The 18,614-nt window shown below is 48.3% G+C and overlaps 1 protein-coding gene across 1 annotated transcript; it reads left to right on the forward strand.

Annotated features, from left to right (window-relative positions):
* Positions 1-6,603: 6,603 nt before the first annotated feature.
* Pax1 (paired box 1) lies at positions 6,604-18,214 on the forward strand. The gene is made up of 6 exons (XM_031372153.1): positions 6,604-7,207; positions 9,665-9,960; positions 10,363-10,992; positions 12,567-12,709; positions 13,076-13,298; positions 17,894-18,214. Exons 1-6 carry the CDS (start codon positions 7,071-7,073, stop codon positions 18,142-18,144), a joined length of 1,680 nt encoding a protein of 559 aa, XP_031228013.1. The 5' UTR covers positions 6,604-7,070; the 3' UTR covers positions 18,145-18,214.
* The last annotated feature ends 400 nt before the right edge of the window (positions 18,215-18,614 follow it).

The following is an 18,614-nucleotide window of genomic DNA, read 5'->3' on the forward strand; positions in this document are numbered from 1 at the left end:
GTCCGTGTGATGCTTATCCTAAGGTTATAGAAGATGCCACCTAGCTAAAAAATTGTATTTAAGGCACATCTTGAAATGGGGAAAAGTTAAAGCTGTTGGGGCAATCTAAGAGAGATGTGAGTTTTGGTGGCAAGGGGATAATTCACGAGGGAGGGAGAAAGTCAAACATTATTCTTAGTCGGGCACACTGTGTAGAATGCAGGGGGCTGATAGAAGTGAGTTCCTGAGCCACAAGCTTGGTTCTCTGGGGGCTGAGCCCAACGATTGAACCCCAAGGGAGATGTTGCTGGCAGAACATCTTCAAAGGGTTAAAAAAAAAGGAAGTGAGGGACTCCACTTGGGGCAAAAAAACCCTAAAAGAATAAATACAGAAGTGAATGACACTCTCTAATAAAGACAGAACTTCAAATGGCACTGGGAAAAGCCAGAAGAGACTGTGACTCCTTTTTAGATTAGGGTCCAGCATGCCTCACCGATCAGAAAATACAAAAATGAAGAACTCCAACTCTCCCGTGTTTCTGGGCAAATGTAGGCCTTCCTTTTTCCTCAGTTTTCTCAAATCACAGAAGATAGCACAACACAGCTGTCACTCAGCTTCTTACAGTAGATGCTGTGACTCCGTCTTCCCAAGATGTCATCCCAGTGTGTTAAACCAGTTCCATGAAGGGACACAGCACACAGAGGAAAAGTCAGGAGAGTACTTTAAATCCACATTCTCCACAAGTTACCTTGTGATGTAGCTTGGTTTATAAGCATTTCCACTAGCAAATTATACCCGACCATCCAAAAGATGGACATAAAAGCCTATAGTTGTCAATATTCTACATAAGGTGTATACACAGTTTGGACTTAATAATCCTAAGCTTTAAAAGGAAAAAAGTGTTTGAGCTCCACAATGGTGCATGTATACCCACATATCCTTCCCCAGCCCCACTTCTGCATCCTGACATACTTTTGCCATGCATAACTATAAGTCAGACCTTTCCCCTAACTTTCCCATCAGCTTAAATGCAAAGAGATCCTCTGATAACACAATGGGACCAATACAATCCAGGCTCCAATCCCATGACCCAAAGGCACCTTAAGTCCAGAGTTGTACTACAGTGTCATTAAGTCCCATCTAAGGCTACTCACCCAGGTTTAAGCTCAGTGGCATCTCAGCTCCAGCCCATTCCATGACCCTTCTTGCAGAGTTACCTATGCCCCAGTTTAAAGAGAAACCGAGATGAAAGTGCCAGCTTCATTCTGCTCAGACCAGTCAGCTGAGATTGCAAACACAAACACATGTCCCACACATGGGGCCAGCAGCCCCACATCACACGACCTGTGTTTATAGTCTGTGTAACATAATTGCAGAAGAAAGATTAAACTAGAGAGTTTTGGTTCAAGTAGAGGTGTTATTACATAAAGTGGAATGGACAGCCACCTCTGACGCTCCCCATGACATGGGGGCAAGCCCCTTTCCTGTTGGCCTGCCAAGAAGTCATAATACAAATTCTGAGTGCATCCTAGGCTGGCGGATATTAACTCAACTCATTTTGCCAGTGTCTGCATGCGTAGGAGTCCTGTCAAGACTCATTTTCTCAGCGTAATCTGTTCATGCAGCCCACCACCTCGTAGCTCTGCGAGCATCTGTCAGGACATTTCAACTATCCTCCAGCCTTCGGCTTCTGCCTGCTACTGAGAAACCTCAGACAAATTTAAGGGCATTTTATTTTTTTCTGTCATCAGTGTTGTTATGAATTTTCATATATCTTTAAATTATTTTTCATATGATCTTATAACAATGAGTGTAGATTTATCAAATAACACGAGCATTCGTAATTTTTAGACTACTTGAAATAACTGATAGTTTATGAAATATATATTGATAGGATGATAAGATATATCTATCACTCGAGAGAGATCCTCAACAGATGTTTATATAATGTTTAAAACATACACACAAGAGCTGCGTGTGTAGCTCAGTGGTAGAATGTTTGCTTAGCACACTCAAGGCTATGGGTTTGAAACCAAGACACAAAATAATAACCCCAAACTCCAGCTGAATTAATTATATTTGTCCCTTCAGCTTTACTAATTTGCCTTTTACAGCTAGAAAGGATTTTTTTTTTTTTTTACATTGCATGCAGCTCTGTCCTTTCAAAGTTGAAGGTTTTGCAGTGACAGTGACTCCAGGCTTTTATTGAAACTTACTTGCAAAATTAAAAGAAAGCCAATGGTGAGTTGCTGGTGCCTGTCTGTGACCCCAGCCCTCAGAAAACTGAACTAGGAAGATTCGAGGCCAGAGTGGGCTCTATAGTTTGTCTCAGAAAAAAGAATAAACAAAACAAAACAAACAAGCAAGACCCAAAGCAAAAACAGAAAGGGGGAAAAAGCAAACCTGAAATTATACTTATCATTTGGAATATACCCAAGCTCCTAAAATTATAATAAAAAAAAATCAAGTTAAAAGCAGCTTGAGTCTTAACGTTATCCAGCTAGCCTAATAAAAATGAAAGGTTACCTAATTTTATTTCTGAGTCTTTAGAGATTTGTAAGCTGATCTGGAGGCCTTTCCTTACTTCCTGTTCCCTACCCAAGATCCCCACAGACCATTGTCCACCATTATCCTAGTCTGCATGTATTTTCCAGCACTCATGCGGCCGGCCATCACCACCATGGGAAAGCTTCCTTTTCCTTCTTCTAAGGTACATGGCACAGAAATAACTATGGCCACAAATAAAAATCTGAAAGTACGTCAAACTTTTAGAGCATTTAGTATTTGTCAGATGACCTTGGAAGCCCTGCTACCTCAAGTGTCTGTTATTTAAGCCATGGTAGAGTGTTAGAAGACCAGAGAAGTTCCCAGCTTCTTGGATGGCCCAAATACCCCAACATCGAACCTCCTCCCCTCCACTGCTTCTTCCCCCCACCCCCCCATTCATTTCCACAGCCTTTCAGGCTAAACATGGTCAATGCTTTTGAGCTAACCCTGGTGCACTCCGCAGATGTTTACACTTAACCAGGAGCCAGGGATCACCTGTTCAAGGGCAGGAAGACAGGGATCTTAAAGACTGAGGCCCCAGCAGCTGGCAATGACCAAGGAAGGGGCACAGTCTGCCCTGCTGTTCCCAAGAGGATCAGAGTATTACAGAAGCAAAATGTGTGAGGAGGCCAGTTGAGACAAAGATTTGAACATGCATTTAAGTGTCTTCATAGGGCATTAGCACAGGGGAGGCCAGTTGGCTGCCAGCTGTTAAGTCTCACCTCCCAGAACTTCACTACAGAGCAAGAAGTATCATGTCATTTCCCTTCCCCCATCCTCCTCCTCCAAAGCAGTTAGTGTCCAAGTTAAATACACCTGAAAACCATCTGCAAGATTCTTTAAAATTCTGGTTTCCAGGCTGTAGCTGTAACCATTTCAAATTAAACTACAGTCTCTGGGTGTCAGCAGGGTCTAGAGTGCCTAGGTGTTCAGCAGTTTTTCTAAGACCTGTGCAAAGTCAGGGTAGGCTGCAGGAGTCTCCACTAGATGACATAAAGCTGACTCTTTGTTTAGAGCCAGCTGTATGATTGTGTTGTTTCAGGGCCGGAGAAGAGCACTCACCCTACAATGGTGATTTGGGTCTTTTCCTGCGTACAATCTGCAAACCCTGTCTAATATTTTCCATACTGGGCAATGAGATCACAAACTCCAAAACACTAAATCAAAACCGGAGGCATTACGGGTCTTCAATAAAACTCCATAGGCCATACACCAGGGGGAGGGAAAGGAAAATTAAAACCATCTTTTAACAGCGGACATACTTTATGTATACATAAATATATGTGTATGTATGTGTGTGTGTGTGCACGCGCCCTCGTGCATATGTATGTAGCATTACTGGGATGTTGCAGTGACAGCAGAGGAAAAGATAACCAATAGAGACCAGTTCAAAGGAATAGGGTAGACAAGCTGTAAAAAGTTACAAGTCAAAAATCCCATCTGTGCCTTAAAGAAACCTCAGCATAAAAGACACTTGGTTTCTGGTCAAGGAAAGTGGTTCCTTGTGGGGAGAGATTACAGAGATGTGAATATGAAAAATTAAATGAACGTGAAGAGGGAAGGCTTTGAGACTTCTGAGCTAATGATAAGCAAAGACTTTCTTTCCGTATATCAATGTTTCCCAGAGGTATGTGTTTATAGAAATAGAACAATGGACTTGTAATTATTCATCAATATGCTAATTATGAGGAAATAGGTCACTGAAGTGAGGCAGTGTTCCCATTCCCTCTGACTTAGTAGGAAGGGAACCTGGGTGGTGTCCTCCTAAGGGTTTAGTGTCCTCTGGTAAAATGATGACCACAGTTATTCTGCAAACCTAACGGCCACTTTTGTGGGGTGTAAATTATCCTGTCTGCTGAAGAGTGGAGAGGAGTGATGTCTAACGAGAAATCAGAGATATCCAAGCACTGACAAGGTCTGACAGGCACTGTCTTCATTGAGACAAAAGACTCCAATAGCTTTACCCCCAGTTACCACCTCCATCTACCATGTTCCAAGTCCATGTAGAAGCAGAAACCTCTAAAGCTTTGCCCTTGAGTTCACAGGGAACACACTTCAAGCTGCTTCCTATTAGATTGGGCCAGGGTGGATGTGGCTCACTCTTCAGTCTTTGCAGCTGAGTGCATCTGGTCAGCAGGGACATCCTTAGGGCATCCCGAGACCCTCATCCAGCCCTTACAACTCTGGCAGCCACCTCCCACCCCCCCCCCAGCTCCCTCTGTAAATACCACTTTATCGGTTATACTCTCCTCCCACCGCTCTTCTTAGATTTCCCCCACATTTTCAAGTACTCAGGAGATCTGCCCATGCATAGTTGATGTTCCCCCAAATGTTTCCAATGTTAATGTTGATTTTTACCTCGGACACACAAGCATTTTTGAGAGATTATTGCAAAGGTGGAGTTTTGGCCATGTCTTGGGATTTGATGGACATGGTGTGTGTGTGGGGTGGGGGGGATGAAATAAATCTAATTGCACCAGGTGGGTAACTTTACACAAATTGAGGTTTATGACATGTTCCCATTGCCAGGGAAGTTAGGGAGACATGTAATAGGAAATACTCAGTACTCAGGATTTTGGTCAGGTAAGGATTTACAGGAACCAAAGACAAGGAGACAGGCTACTTCAAAAGCTCAGAGAAACTATTTTACCCCCACAAAACCACTACTGGCTTTCGTAATTTATTTTTTACCACCCAAGTGCAACCTTTAATGCTTCCATTCTGAAACTCTGAAAATTAAGCTACAAATATAATAGTCAGGTCCCTACATTTCAAAGCAGGAAGTATCCTCGACCTTCGATGGTCATGCCCAATTTCACCCTGTTTGTTTCTAATGGACTCACACAGCAAGTCTATTTTCTTTTTCTTCCCTAGTCCCTGAACCCGACGGAGTATCCATTCTGCCGTTTTTAATCCTTCTAAATAGTTATCTGTTCTTATTTATTCCTTTCATTTGAAGAAATTGTAAAAGGTTTTGCTTTGCTTTGCTTCTCTTATCCTGCATTTTTATGCACAGGGCTGTGAGAGGCTGGAACAGCTCTTAGGGACTCGGGTCTGCTGGCCCGACTTTTGCGACTTTTCCCCGGGCTAGCAGAGGTAAACAGAGTCTCTGCAAAGAGCGGAGGAGACTCAAACAGGCTAGGTGGATAGAAGCCTGGGGGAACTCTCTCAGTGGGAATTGGAGGTGGAGAGGAGTGTGCGTTCCAGGCGGGAAAACAGGTGCTGCGAGCCACTGACTCCCTAAGATGGGGAAGGGGCACAGGCCTTATGCTGACTGGATCGCTGAGGTCGTTGTGAGTCTCCCTTCTCCCCATCCTTCCCTTACACCCCAGTTACTCTCCACTCTTCGTGTAGTTTCTGTAGTTTCGTTGTGGTCTACAGGGTCCTGTGAGCTAGATTCCTGTTCGGGTGTTCCCCAAGGCTTTGTTTTGCAGTCCTCCTCCGATGCTTCTTGCACCTGACTACATCTCATACTTAAAAAAAAAAAAAGAGCATTTTCTTATTTTTAAGTGTTGCGTAGTGGTAAAATTGTCCATTGTAAAAAGTCCCTAAAGAGTAAGGAAGGCTGCTCTTATACAAAGTCCTTTGCGTAGGCTCTTCTTACACAGAATCCTTACACAAAGTACTCTGAAGTTTGCGTTGCTTTTTAAAAAAGAACACAAATTTTAAAAGAAAAGAGATTGTTTGTTTGACATTAATTCCGAATCATGCAACGCATTTCCCCAGTGTTCATGAAACAACGAGAAAGTGCAAGGCCTGAGCCAGGAGAGACTGGAGCAGCGAAATACAACCTCCGGCTGGCTGGAGGGCTGGCTGGCGAGGCTGCTGGAAAACCAAGGCTCGACTCAGACTTCTTCAGAGCTTCTCTGCTTCTTCAAGCAGCGAGTTTGCTTCTACTCTGGGTTGCTTCCCAGCAGAATCAAATCGCGCACCTGCGGGTCCAGACTGGAGCTTGCGTCTGCTTGTTTAGTTTACTCCTGGAGACCTTGAAATGTGTGAGTCCCGGGGAACAATCAACCGGTTACACGCTTCGTTTGCACCCAAATAACTTTCCCCGCACAATCCCATCAAAAATAAAGATGGTGCTGAGAAGTGAAGCGGGAGATTGATTCACTCAGCCCGAACATTAGGGTCCTCCATCCAGGGCTCTGGTGACAAATGGGCAGAATAGTTCCTAGCGACTTTCTCCGCTCCCAGCCTCCAGTCCCCAGAAAGACTCGCTTCTCTTTTGACCTCCTCTTTAACTTCCAATGGCTATGAAACATGCCTCGCCTACTTTCTCTGCCTTGGGATACCTGAGCCAGGGACCCTTAGGGACCCTCACCTTGGTCCTCTGCCCCTGTGAGCTTTCAGCACCGGGTGGACCAGGCTTTCGCTGAGTGGAGTTCTCCAGCCCGGGAACTTCCACGTTCTGAGAAACCACTGCTCACTTCGTTGCACGCCGGGCTCAGCTACTATTTTATCAAGTCCAGACGTGGAGTATACGAGCTTTCTTACCTTTGTGCGAGCCTCAAGGACCATTAGCTGCTCCTGAGCGGTGGAAATGATCAAGTCGCAACCCGGAAAGTTGAAGAGACACTTTGTCTCCTGCACTCCAACCTTGGAGCCACCTCATCCAGCCAGCTGCGCGGGAACCTGCGCAGCCAAGCCGGGACCGGACCCGACAGGGGGCGACAAACTGTAAGGTTTTCCCGAAGCCTAGAAGCGCTGACCACTGCGTGGTCGGGCCGGCGCGCAGTTGGCTGTTGAGGAGGGAACCTGGTGAGGGGAAGTCTGGCAGGTTCAGCTATTCCAGAGAGCCTGCCACCACAAGTGCAAACCTCCTAAGTCGCTCCCCTACCTTCACTTCTCCTGGACCACCGGGGCGGGGGTGGCCTTCCTCTAGGGAGTTCGATGCTGTCTGGGTTTAGCATCTTGCCCGCATAGCGGGCGCGGACTGAGCAAAGGCTAGCTTGGTTGAAACAGCTCTCGCGTGGCTCGCTTTAGCTGCTCTTTGAGCTTGCCTACTGAACCCCCACCCCCATCCCCAGGTCTGAAGCCTTTAGCTACTTTGATGCATTTCTGGGTTAAGGCATAGAAGCTGTTTTTCACACTTAGCAGAGTCAGGCGGTGAAGGATTACACATTTCTTGGTACTCCTTACCTGACTAGAAATCCTGGAGATGAATCTCTAGATTAAAGGCTCTCAAATCCCAAAAGATCTGGAAAGAATTGAAAGAGAGGTGTCCTGACTCCCCGAAGCCTCGAGGAACTGCCCCCACCTCCTTGCATTCATTTTTCTGCTTGTTGAGCTCTCCACACGTCCCCACCCCCTCCCCAAACTGAAAGCTCCCGCACCTAGCGTGCCCACCTTAAGTCTAAATCGTTCTTCAGGTCTTTACTGGAAGACCGCTCTGTTCGGATGGGCCTGGTATTCCAAGTGTGTTTACTGTTCTCAATGGGGGTTGGGGCGCCTTCAAGGGTGCACTGATCCCTTCGACCTCTTCCATATCCCAGCAACCTCTCTGAAACCCTTAGAGCTTGAGGAATCCCTGTGTTTATGGGCTGCCAGACAGAGACGCCTCTTCTTTCGAATCTGGTTGTTCTCTTTCCGCAGTTCCCCCACACACCAATCCCAGCCTACTGAGTGTTGTACAGTTTCCCCGGAGCCAAGGATTTATGGCCAAGGTCCTTCTGACACACATTTGCATGGGTTGAATGCAGTCCGTCAAAGTGCCCCTCCCACAGAAAAAGGAGACAAGGGGGTCAGGGCTTCCAGCGAGGCTCCTGAAGCTATGCTAACAGGGTCAACCTGCAGGAGCCTCGAACAGCATCGCTGCACTTGTACAGTGAGCAGTCTCCCGCTGCTCTGAAGAGCCAGGGATGGAGGGATGTGTGTTTCTGAGGAGGATTTGGACTTCTTGGAAGGTCCAAGGATTGTGACTGTTTCCTGGGGTTCCATCAGACCATCTTTCCTGCCACTTTATGACTAGCCCAAAGCTCTTGGTGTCTACTGGAAACTCCCAGGTCTTGCTCTGCTGGCACCAGGTGCCAAACTCCAAGACCCTCTCATCGCTTCCTTTGGTATTTCTGTCTTTATCAAGCAAGGCGGCTTGGAGGCCCAGCACTGTGCATTGATATGGATTAGAAGAGTTGAGTTTTAAGGCCAGAGCTGAAGGGTCATTTAATAGAGACCCGCTGGAAGACAGCTGGTGCTGGGGAAAGGTTAGGCCAGACTGCTGAGGAGTGGGGTGGACTGCGGGCAGGGTCTCCTGGCATGTCTGAAAGAGACCATCCGGATCTAGAACAGGAGCTCAGCAGCCATTAGGGTTTTTTTTGAAGAGTGTCCCATTGTTGGGGGCAGGAAGCAGCAAGTCCATCTTTCCTGCCTGTTCCTTGTGTCACTTACTGGAGAGGAATGAGTTCTGGTGGGTGGGCTTTGTCATTAGAGGCAGAACCTGGAATGTGCTCCTTTCGGGTCACTGAAATCACCTCATGTTACTCCAAAGGCACTCTTGTTATGAGAATAGAATGGGCAACGATGAGAAATGGGATCTGGGAGAGTCAGCTCCCATAAGCCACTGTGGGCCACCCTTCCGGGATGCCCCAACCAAGCCGGGATGCCTCTTTTTTTTTTTTTTTTTTTCCATCTTGATGGGTCCCTGGGTGCTGTATCCACCTGACCTGTCTCTTCTCCTCAGGGCAGCAGGTGGTTGAGATAGCCACATGCTAAACTATCTTACCAGGATCAACTTGTACCTTCCAAAGGGTTATCAGTAATGGCGGTAGAGGTGATTGCAAAATTATAACTACAATCAGCTTAAGACAACTCCCCTACCGTTCCTGGAGTAGGTTAGGAAGGCCACAAAAAGTAACCAAGATTGGGTGATCCCAGGATCTGACTCAGGTTTAGTATGGTGTGTATGTGGAGGGGGAGAGTGGTGGGGGAGGGTAGGGGTGGGGGGGAAAGGGTTCCGGAGGGGGTGGAGAAAGGCGGAGGGGGAAGCCAAGAACTAGGAGGAGGGGTAGAGTTTCTGGGCGGGGAGGGGGACGCTGGGGCGCGGTGACGGGAACCAATGAGCTGCCAATTCGTGAGTCTCCAGCGTGACTGTAGAGATTGACGTGGAGGACACGTCAAATTGATTCTCGCACCCCACAGCTTCCCGGTCAGACGAATTTCTCCCAATCGGATGAAGTTCACCTTGGGCCTGGGGTCGCGGGCCTGGAGAGTGTCCTGGGAGCGGGCGGCGGCGGCGGCTGCGGCAGCGGGCCCTGGGGCGGGCGGCGCGCTGGGCAGCGGCTCACTGCGCGTCTCCAGCCGCCGCGGCCCTCGGCTCGCGCGCGCCCTCCCTCTATGCCTCTCCGGCGGTGGCGGCGCCCGAGCTCTCCCGGACTGCGCCGGGCCCAGCCCCCGCCGCTCCGGCGCCAGGCAGCTGGCCGGCCCGCGCGCGATGGGTAAGGGGCGAGCCTCAGGCCGGGTGCGGGAGGGTGCGGAGCTGGGTTTAGACTTCTGCCTCCCTTCCTTCCCCCTGATCCACTTTCCCTGGGCAGAACGGCTCTGCGTCCTCAGGAGCCATGTCCTCTGCTGTTCCCAGCCATCGAAGGGTCAGTCCCTTAAGTTCAGAGAGGAGGTGAGGTTGTGACCAATGTCGCGAAAGGGCACCAAGGGCTGAAGGGCACAGTGTCTGTCCCTGACCCCGACTTGTGCCAGCCTGCTCCTGGCTGTCCTCAGATCTGAGCTGTCTGAGGCTGGGGTGGACCTGCGGGTTATCTCAGAGTCGCGCTAGGGTTCAGTACATGAGTAACCCGCCGGTGTTTTCTCCCTCGCCTGCTCACTCCGATCCGGCGCGTCTGCAGAGCAGACGTACGGCGAAGTGAATCAGCTTGGTGGCGTGTTCGTCAACGGCCGTCCCCTGCCCAACGCCATCCGCCTACGCATCGTGGAGCTAGCACAGCTGGGTATCCGACCCTGTGACATCAGTAGGCAACTGCGGGTCTCTCATGGCTGCGTGAGCAAAATCCTGGCGCGCTACAACGAGACAGGCTCCATCCTGCCCGGGGCCATTGGGGGCAGCAAACCTCGAGTAACCACCCCCAATGTAGTGAAGCACATCCGGGACTACAAACAGGGCGATCCTGGCATCTTTGCCTGGGAGATCCGTGACCGACTCCTGGCTGACGGCGTCTGTGACAAGTACAACGTGCCTTCTGTGAGCTCCATCAGTCGCATCCTGCGAAATAAGATTGGCAGCCTGGCGCAGCCAGGGCCATACGAAGCAAGTAAGCAGCCGCCGCCGCAGCCTGCGCTGCCCTACAATCATATCTACCAGTACCCCTACCCCAGCCCAGTGTCACCCACGGGCACTAAGATGGGCAGTCATCCCGGGGTCCCTGGCTCAGCGGGCCACGTCAGTATCCCGCGTTCATGGCCCTCCGCACATTCAGTCAGCAACATCCTGGGCATCCGGACGTTTATGGAGCAAACAGGTTAGTCGTGTGATGTCTTGACAGTCGTGATGTCTTCAGTAATTCTCTCCAAAAGGCAGAATTTGGGGCGGGAGGATGAGTGAGTGTGTTGCATGCCCCTCTTCTTCTAGAACCGATTTTGGCTCAAAACTAAGTTCAGGACTGGTCACACAGGCTGGGGGTCCAGAACCTTCTGTGGGAGTCTTCGGACATCTTGAACTTTTTATGACAAATATGGAAAATATTTCCCAAATAGAAGAGCAGGCGCAGACCACAAAATCGGAGGCCTGAAATTGCACTTTTTCATTCTTGCAAAAAGAATGCAAATGCCTATCGCCAAATCTAAGCCAAACAAACCGCTTGGACCATTTTGCTCAGCCTCTTCTTTAGCTTTCAGGTTCCTTCGAGAGCTTACGCAGGCCAGGGAGCTCTTTTAAGTCAAAGAGAAAGAACCCCTGTGGTCAGTGTTTTGTTAGTTTGTTTTGTTTTTCTTTCTTTCCTTCCTTCTTTCTTTCTTCCTTTCTTCCCTTCTTCCTTCCTTCCTTCCTTCCTTTCTTTCTTTCTTTCTTCCTTCCTTTCTTTCTTTCTTTCTTTTTTAAAAGTATGGCCTAGACCTCTGTTGGGTTCAGAGGCCATTCATGTCCTGCCATTAGAATAGAAATAATGATGTCCCATTCTCTTTTGGGACAGTCGCTAGGACTTGTGCTCTGATTGCCATTAAAGTTCAGTCGAATGTTGGTAATTTCTACTGCACGGGAAAGACTGGAAGTTTCAGGCAACTTTGGTGCCCTGCGTAGGATGATACATACATGGGTGTTTTCTAGAAGCATCGGCTCCCGCTCCTTTCTTACAGCGCTTTCGCTCCTGGCTAGGAGCAGACCTGAGCAGACCCAGGACACAGTAAGCAGCCTCGGAGAGACATGCTAAGGAAAGTGGATTGCTTAGCCCCATCTCTGAGGCCCTGCACACTTTTTTTTTTTTTCAATTTGGGTGGCTCTATTCCAAAATAGCACCAACCAAAACTATCCAGAGAGCAGCAGCAGAAGGCAGGTGGTTGGGAAGTGGCTACCAGGTCTGCACCCACCTTCTAAGGTTTTCCTCAGCAGGGGCCACACACCTGGTCTGGGAGCAGCTCTGTCCTTGAGACATCTTGGAGTTGTTGCCTCTTTTGGGAGACCAAGAATGTCCCTAGAGGCAGACCCGGGCCAAAATGGTCTCCTAGCCTTCTGGCTACTAATAAAAGACATCCAGTTTACAAAATTTTCGTGAAGTTGCCTTTCTGGTTGCTGCTTCCGAGCAGTGGAGAAACTACCTCCGGTTGAGCTTCGCTGGTACTTATGCTTTTTCGTAGGAAACGGGCTGGGGTTGGAGGAAATGAAGGGGAGGCCCCTCTTCTTCTTGCTCCGAAATGCCGGGCCCTGCCATCTCCCCTACCTCCAAAGAAAGGCCTTTGGAGTTTGTGGCAGCCTCTTGGGGTGGGAGGGGATGTCCGACAGTGCTCGCAGATTCAAGTTGAGTCGTTGGCTCGTGTACAAACGTCTGGGCTGGAGGTCTTCACGAGTGCATAGATATCCACTTCATCTGCGTTCCTGCAGGGGCCCTGGCCGGGAGCGAAGGCGCTGCCTACTCCCCCAAGATGGAAGACTGGGCGGGTGTGAACCGTGCCGCCTTCCCCACCTCGTCAGCAGTGAATGGACTCGAGAAACCTGCCTTGGAGGCAGACATTAAATATACTCAGGTAACCAGAATGCAGAGCAGCAGTAGGTGACCTTGGCAGGGGTGGGCATAGAAAGGGTTAGGGTGCGGGGAGGAAGAGCAGCAGCGGCTCCCAACCAGGCTTTGAGAAGTCTGGGCAGAGAGTGTCTTCCAGCGGCCTATTGCTGTCCTCTGCTTGGCTTTCGAGAGAAGAATGGCTGGCCTTTCCATTAAAAAAGGGCTGGGAACCCCCTTTTCTCCAAACCTTTGAGGTTTGTAAGTAAGGTTTATAAATCAGGTTGCTAGCGAGTCCTAGAACAAGTGACAAGTGACAGGACAACAGAGTTCGTGTCAACGTGGCCTGTGCTGGAGAAGCCAGAGGGTTTTCTGACTCTGTCTCTCTCTGCAGTCGGCTTCCAGCCTCTCCGCAGTGGGCGGCTTCCTGCCTGCCTGCGCCTACCCTGCTTCCAACCAGCACGGAGTGTACAGCGCTCCTGCAGCGGGCTACCTAACTCCTGGCCCGCCCTGGCCACCAGCCCAGGCACCCCCGCTGGCGCCCCACGGAGCTGGTGTGGCGGTGCACGGCGGGGAGCTTGCGGCGGCAATGACCTTCAAACACCCCAGCCGAGAAGGTGAGGGGCACCATCTGGGAGGCGTCAGGTTATTGGAAGGGTTAGAAAGTGGGGAGAGGAGCTTGGGAGGAGTGGGAAGAAGAAAGGAAGGAGGGGGGAAATGAGTGAGGGATGGGGGGAAAAGTAGGGAAGGGAGGCGCGAGGCGGTTGGGGCAGATTCATCTCTAGCAGGTGCCCTTAAGAAAGGGCACCAAGGAGAGTGAGAGACTCACTTTAAACTGCCCCCTTTAATCTAATGAGAAGGAAGAGGGTCAGGCGGGTAATCAAGCTTTAGGTTTCGTTGAAGTTCTTGCATCCTTGGTCAAATTGTTGTTCCCGCTCTGGGTTTATGTTCTTCATGCCAAGAATGGTCTAAAACGCCCACATTTATGTAGACTGCAAAAATGTGTTAACTGCAAAACAGCCCCGGCGGCCCACATTTGGGTAGCCTGTAAAACGTAGCTTTCTGTAGTGGATGAGAGTCCTGCACTTCAGTCGTACAGGTGGGGTTGGACCTATCAGTGGCACTCCTGACTTCCACATCTAGGCTCCCCACTGGTTCCTGGTTCTTTTTAGACCTTGGTCCTGGTCTCTTCTTAGATTCTTTTTCTTCAGCTCAGTCGGTGGGGAAATCGAAAGCATTCAGGTTCTTTCCTTCCCAGAGCGCTATGACTTTGGAGCCTCGTCCCCCTTGCCCTTCTAAATCTGCTTCCTAAAAAGCCAACCAAGAGATCTAACACATGGGGTTAAATCACACTGTCTGTGAAGTTCTTGTTTTTCACTGAACTGAGAAACAATTCACCTGATCTTGAATCTGTCAGTTATGAACCTGCTTATATTTCGGTTTGGTTTTGATGACCAGAAAACTTAAACTTCACTGCTCCAACAAGGGAGTCTGGGTTCCAGCAGAGAAGGGGGACCGTGCACACAAACTAAAGGACAGAATGAATCAGGAGGGTATTCTGGGGTTAGGAAAGAGTCCTGACCTTATCTGTCTCACAGATGGTGGAAGGGATCGTGGTGGGGTTGTACCTATGGCCAGACAGATGATAGTGGTCCCTTAGACAAAAAGAGCTATTTCCAAGAAGTTTTGGTGAGGCCAAGTAACCAAATCTGGGATTTGGAAGGGAAGACTAGGTACCATCCATAGGAAGAAAATAGTTCTTGAAATATTAAAATACTTTAAAATTATCTATTTTTATTTTATGTGCATTGGTGTTTTATCTGCATGTCTATGTAAAGGTGTCAGATGTTAGAGTTGCAAACAGTTGTGAGCTGCTAGGTGGGTGCTGGTAATTAAAACCTGTCTTCTGCAAGAGTAGTCAGTGCTCTTAACTGTTGAGCCTTCTCTCCAACCCTTAAACACTTTATACCATAGTCCAATGCTAGCCTATTAAGATTGCACTCACTTGTCTAGACTGAGTCAGAGACTTTATTTTAATTTAGTTTAAATAATAGGATAACATTATTTGCTCGTTTGGAGAAAAAAAAATGAAAGAATTCTGAAAGCTGAAAATATGAGCTCCCAATAGCCCTCCATTTAAAGACAGCTGAAGGGTCTCAGGGTGAGTTCCTTCTCACCCTCTTCCTCACACAGAATCTCAGGACTGTTGGTATGGAGTTTTGAATGAGCTTTGCCACACCGTATAAAGTGCTTAACTGAGCAGGCTTTTATGTAAGTTAAAAGGGTATAGTCAAGAATGTAAGTGATTTCTCCTGGGTTGGTCCCAAGGAGAAGAAAGACATAGGAAACTAAAAAGTTCGTTGATTCATTCCAAAAGGAAGCAGTTTTCAGAAGGGCCACTTGGTCCTGAGGGTACGTCCAGCCCCACATAGAAACCTGAGATGTGTCAAGGATAAGATCCAAAGGTGATCACACACTCACCAACACTTAAGATCTGTGATCAGCTTGGGAGGTATCTGTATCTGGGGTTTATTCCTGATCGATTTTCTTTATCAGACACCCCCTTTGCAGAAATGCAGAACACTTCACTGGCAGAATGTCCCTGTGGCCATCATATCTGGTTCCTACAATAAAGTGCCCAGTTTTTAAAACCTACAACCAAGTTAACTATGTTGGTTGGTTATTAAATTAGTAAGTTAATGTCCTGATCCATACAGTTCCTTAAAAAAAAAAAAATCAGTTAAAGGAATTATTCACACACATCCCGATAAACAATTTCTCAGGCTGGTTTGCAAGCATTTGTGCTCAATGATTGTAAAAATAATTGTTCATTAAGTACCTGTTTTTGAAACATAAAAGTTACACATTCCCTTGCAGTATGAATTTACATTCTTCTCATGGGCAGAAAAGAATTGCTCTCTAACTGGACTTTGAAGAGTCAAAGCAAAGTTATATAATCCAGTGCCATTTACTTCAACAATTTCTTAAACAATTAATGTGTTCAAAGAAAACTGTTTCATGAGTTTACTGTCACTAGTTTTTGTTTACTGTATAATAGTAAAATTAATTAGTTAACTTTTTAATACAAAATTGTCTTTGCAGAGACAATACAAATTTTGTATTCATACGAAATATACCCAGTAAAAATCAAATTACTTTGGTGACCTAATGCATATCCAGGATACAATATTCACTAGAGTGTACCTCCAGTTAGCTGCAAATGGGCATCTTACTGATTATTCAGCCTGGGGCCTCATTGACTATCACCTTGTGCTTTACAGTTTACTACCTTTGTCTTGGTGAAAGGTAGTGATTCTGGGTTCCCTCTTATGGAGGCAAGAAAGTAGGAATGATAGTTGATGTTTCCCTTCTCCTGAAAGGTAACTTTAATTCTATGGAACTGAGAGAAGAATAAGGAAGTCTTACTCTCTTTCCAAGGAGGGGGTGGGATTTTAAGAACATCCATGTCCACCCAAACGTCTTTGTGACAGTACTTTCCTCTCCAAGGCAAGGGACCCCACTGTCTTCTCAAGGCAACTGACATTCACAAGTTTCAGAAACCAGCAAACCTTAACGTTCCAAAACTGGTCCCAAGGAGGGATTTATAAAAAAGGGGTGGGGGAATTAAAAACAAATCACATTTATGAGTGTCACTTTCGGGTTTTCAGTAAGAAAACACGCACAAAGAAAACTTGCTATTTATATTTGTTAAAGAGAATTTGCAATTTTGTCCTGATTATTGCTAATCCAGAGTTGGTGCTTGGACGAAACCAAAAGAGAACTCTGTCGTGGATGACTAGATAGCCTTTGCAAATTATGAAACTCCTTGCTATTCCCTCTCCTTTGGTGGAGTCCCAGCCTCTCCTGGTTCTCTGTCATACCACGCTGTGCTCTTGCAATTCCCATATTTTTTAAGGGGTCCTCCCTAGTCACGTTCTCAGAGATTAGAGTATGCCAAGTGACTCCCCAGGGTAAAGGTACCCCCATTCCTAGGGTCCTATAGAAGACCCCCACCCCAAAGGGGGAAGAGGAACTGAGATAGGTGAAATCAGGAGAATCTCCCCAAAGTGGGGTGAAATCCATCTCCAGGCTCCTGGGTGTTTATTTTTCTCCACTTGTCATTCCTGCCTGAGAAGCCTCCCGCTCAGATGTTTTAAAAACAGGTCCTCACTTTTGAAGGAAAGAAGTCTGGATATTTGGTTGTACAGTCATAACTGTGCTTAGTAAAGTGAGCTGAGAGGGGGTATCACCTGGAGGGCATTGGTCTGAACGTCTGTATATCTATCTCTTCAAATATGTCACTAACCCGGTGTGTGCGTGCGTGTGCGTGTGCGTGTGTGTGTGTGTGTGTGTGTGTGTGTGTGTGTGTGTGTATACTGTTACTTTGAAATAGGACAGTCAAAGCACATTATGCCTGGGGCTGGCAAGTCAGAGCTCCCTCTCATCGGATTGGAATTGAGGAGTTAGAGAGTGCCTTTTTGCCGGAGGAGGGAAAGAAAGCCGAAAACTCTTTTAGAGATAATTTGTTTTTGCCTCCTGGTGTAAGGAAAAGCTGCACAGCCTGCCCGGGTTCCAGGGCAAGGAAAAATAGGGTTGCACAACCGTGGCGTCACTTTCTGGCTTCCAGTAGCAAAACTTGGGCCCCTTCCCAAAACCCCAAATAAAAGAGCAATGCGCAGAACACCGTCTGATATGGCAAGTCCACTGCCACTTAATCCAGAGGCCCACAGGCCCCAGGATGTGCTGTGCCCGCAGTGTTACCTAAAGCGCTGGCTCAAGTCTGAGTTCCCCAAGAATGTTTGGTGGCGCGTTTTTTCCGCACCCCGCCTACCTCCAGACACCCCCAGTTGCCCCTCAGTCCTGCTTATCCCACGGGGATCTGGAGTGGATCGGTGGGTGGGGGGGTCGGGAGGACATGCTCTGCGAGTGTCAGCACCAGGTTAGTCATAAGGTCTCCTTAGGAGCTGACGACCTTCACACCACCCCTGACATCCGGGGTAGGGGGGGAAGGCTTGCCTCTGTGGTCATCATCAGGAGTGAATGCCTGGCGAAGTGGCCTGTTGAGGAGATCCACTAGCCCGCCTTGCGGTGGCTCCCTGAACGGAAGGGTGAGCGTCGTCCTTCAGTGAGTGACTTGCTGGGGTCCTGCTCCACAGCCTAGCCTCTGGGAGGTGACCCGATGCTCCTGTGCTTCCTCCGCAGGGACCGACAGGAAGCCCCCCAGCCCGGGAGGCAAGGCCACGGACGCACTCGGTAGCTTACACGGACTGCCCATCCCGGCCTCGACCTCCTAGGGGCTGTCCTCCAGCAGAGCCACAGCCCAGCTCAGAGGAGCTGGCCGGCCCGGGAGCGCGGCTCAACTCATTTGACCTCTGCACTGGCAGCATCCTGGAGTTGGGGCCGGCACTGCCTCAGTCTCAACAGTCCCGCCGTGCTTCCTCCAGAGCCCCTGGAATCTTTTAGGTCTTTCCGATACTTGGTTTTAGATGGCTGCAATCTCCTAACTTTCCTAGCTGGGAGAGAAACTCCTGCATCCACAGCCTCGACTTATTATCTTTTCCCCATCCATATCCTTCCTCTCTCTTCCTCTTTCTCTTCCCCTCCTCCTCCTGTTCTCTCTCTATGTTCTCATCTCAATCCTTTCCCTTTCTTCATTCTTCTCCTCTCCATCTCCTGAATTCTCTCTCTCTCTCTCTCTCTCTCTCTCTCTCTCTCTCTCTCTCTCTCTCTCTCTCTCTCTCTCTGTCCTCCAATCTTTACAGCTTCCCTGGCTCGACTTCTCCAATCTGAGAAAACTTAAGTGCATTCTCTAAGTACCCAACGCTCCTCTATCTTCCCTCCCCTCTCCCTTGAGCACCCCCAGTCCCAAGAGAGTGGGGCTTGAATCTAGGAGCAAAGCCAAAGCCCTTGATCATATATTTTTATAGTAACAA

Source organism: Mastomys coucha, unplaced genomic scaffold, assembly GCF_008632895.1.
Source record: "Mastomys coucha isolate ucsf_1 unplaced genomic scaffold, UCSF_Mcou_1 pScaffold15, whole genome shotgun sequence".
NCBI classification, from domain to species: Eukaryota; Metazoa; Chordata; class Mammalia; order Rodentia; family Muridae; genus Mastomys; species Mastomys coucha.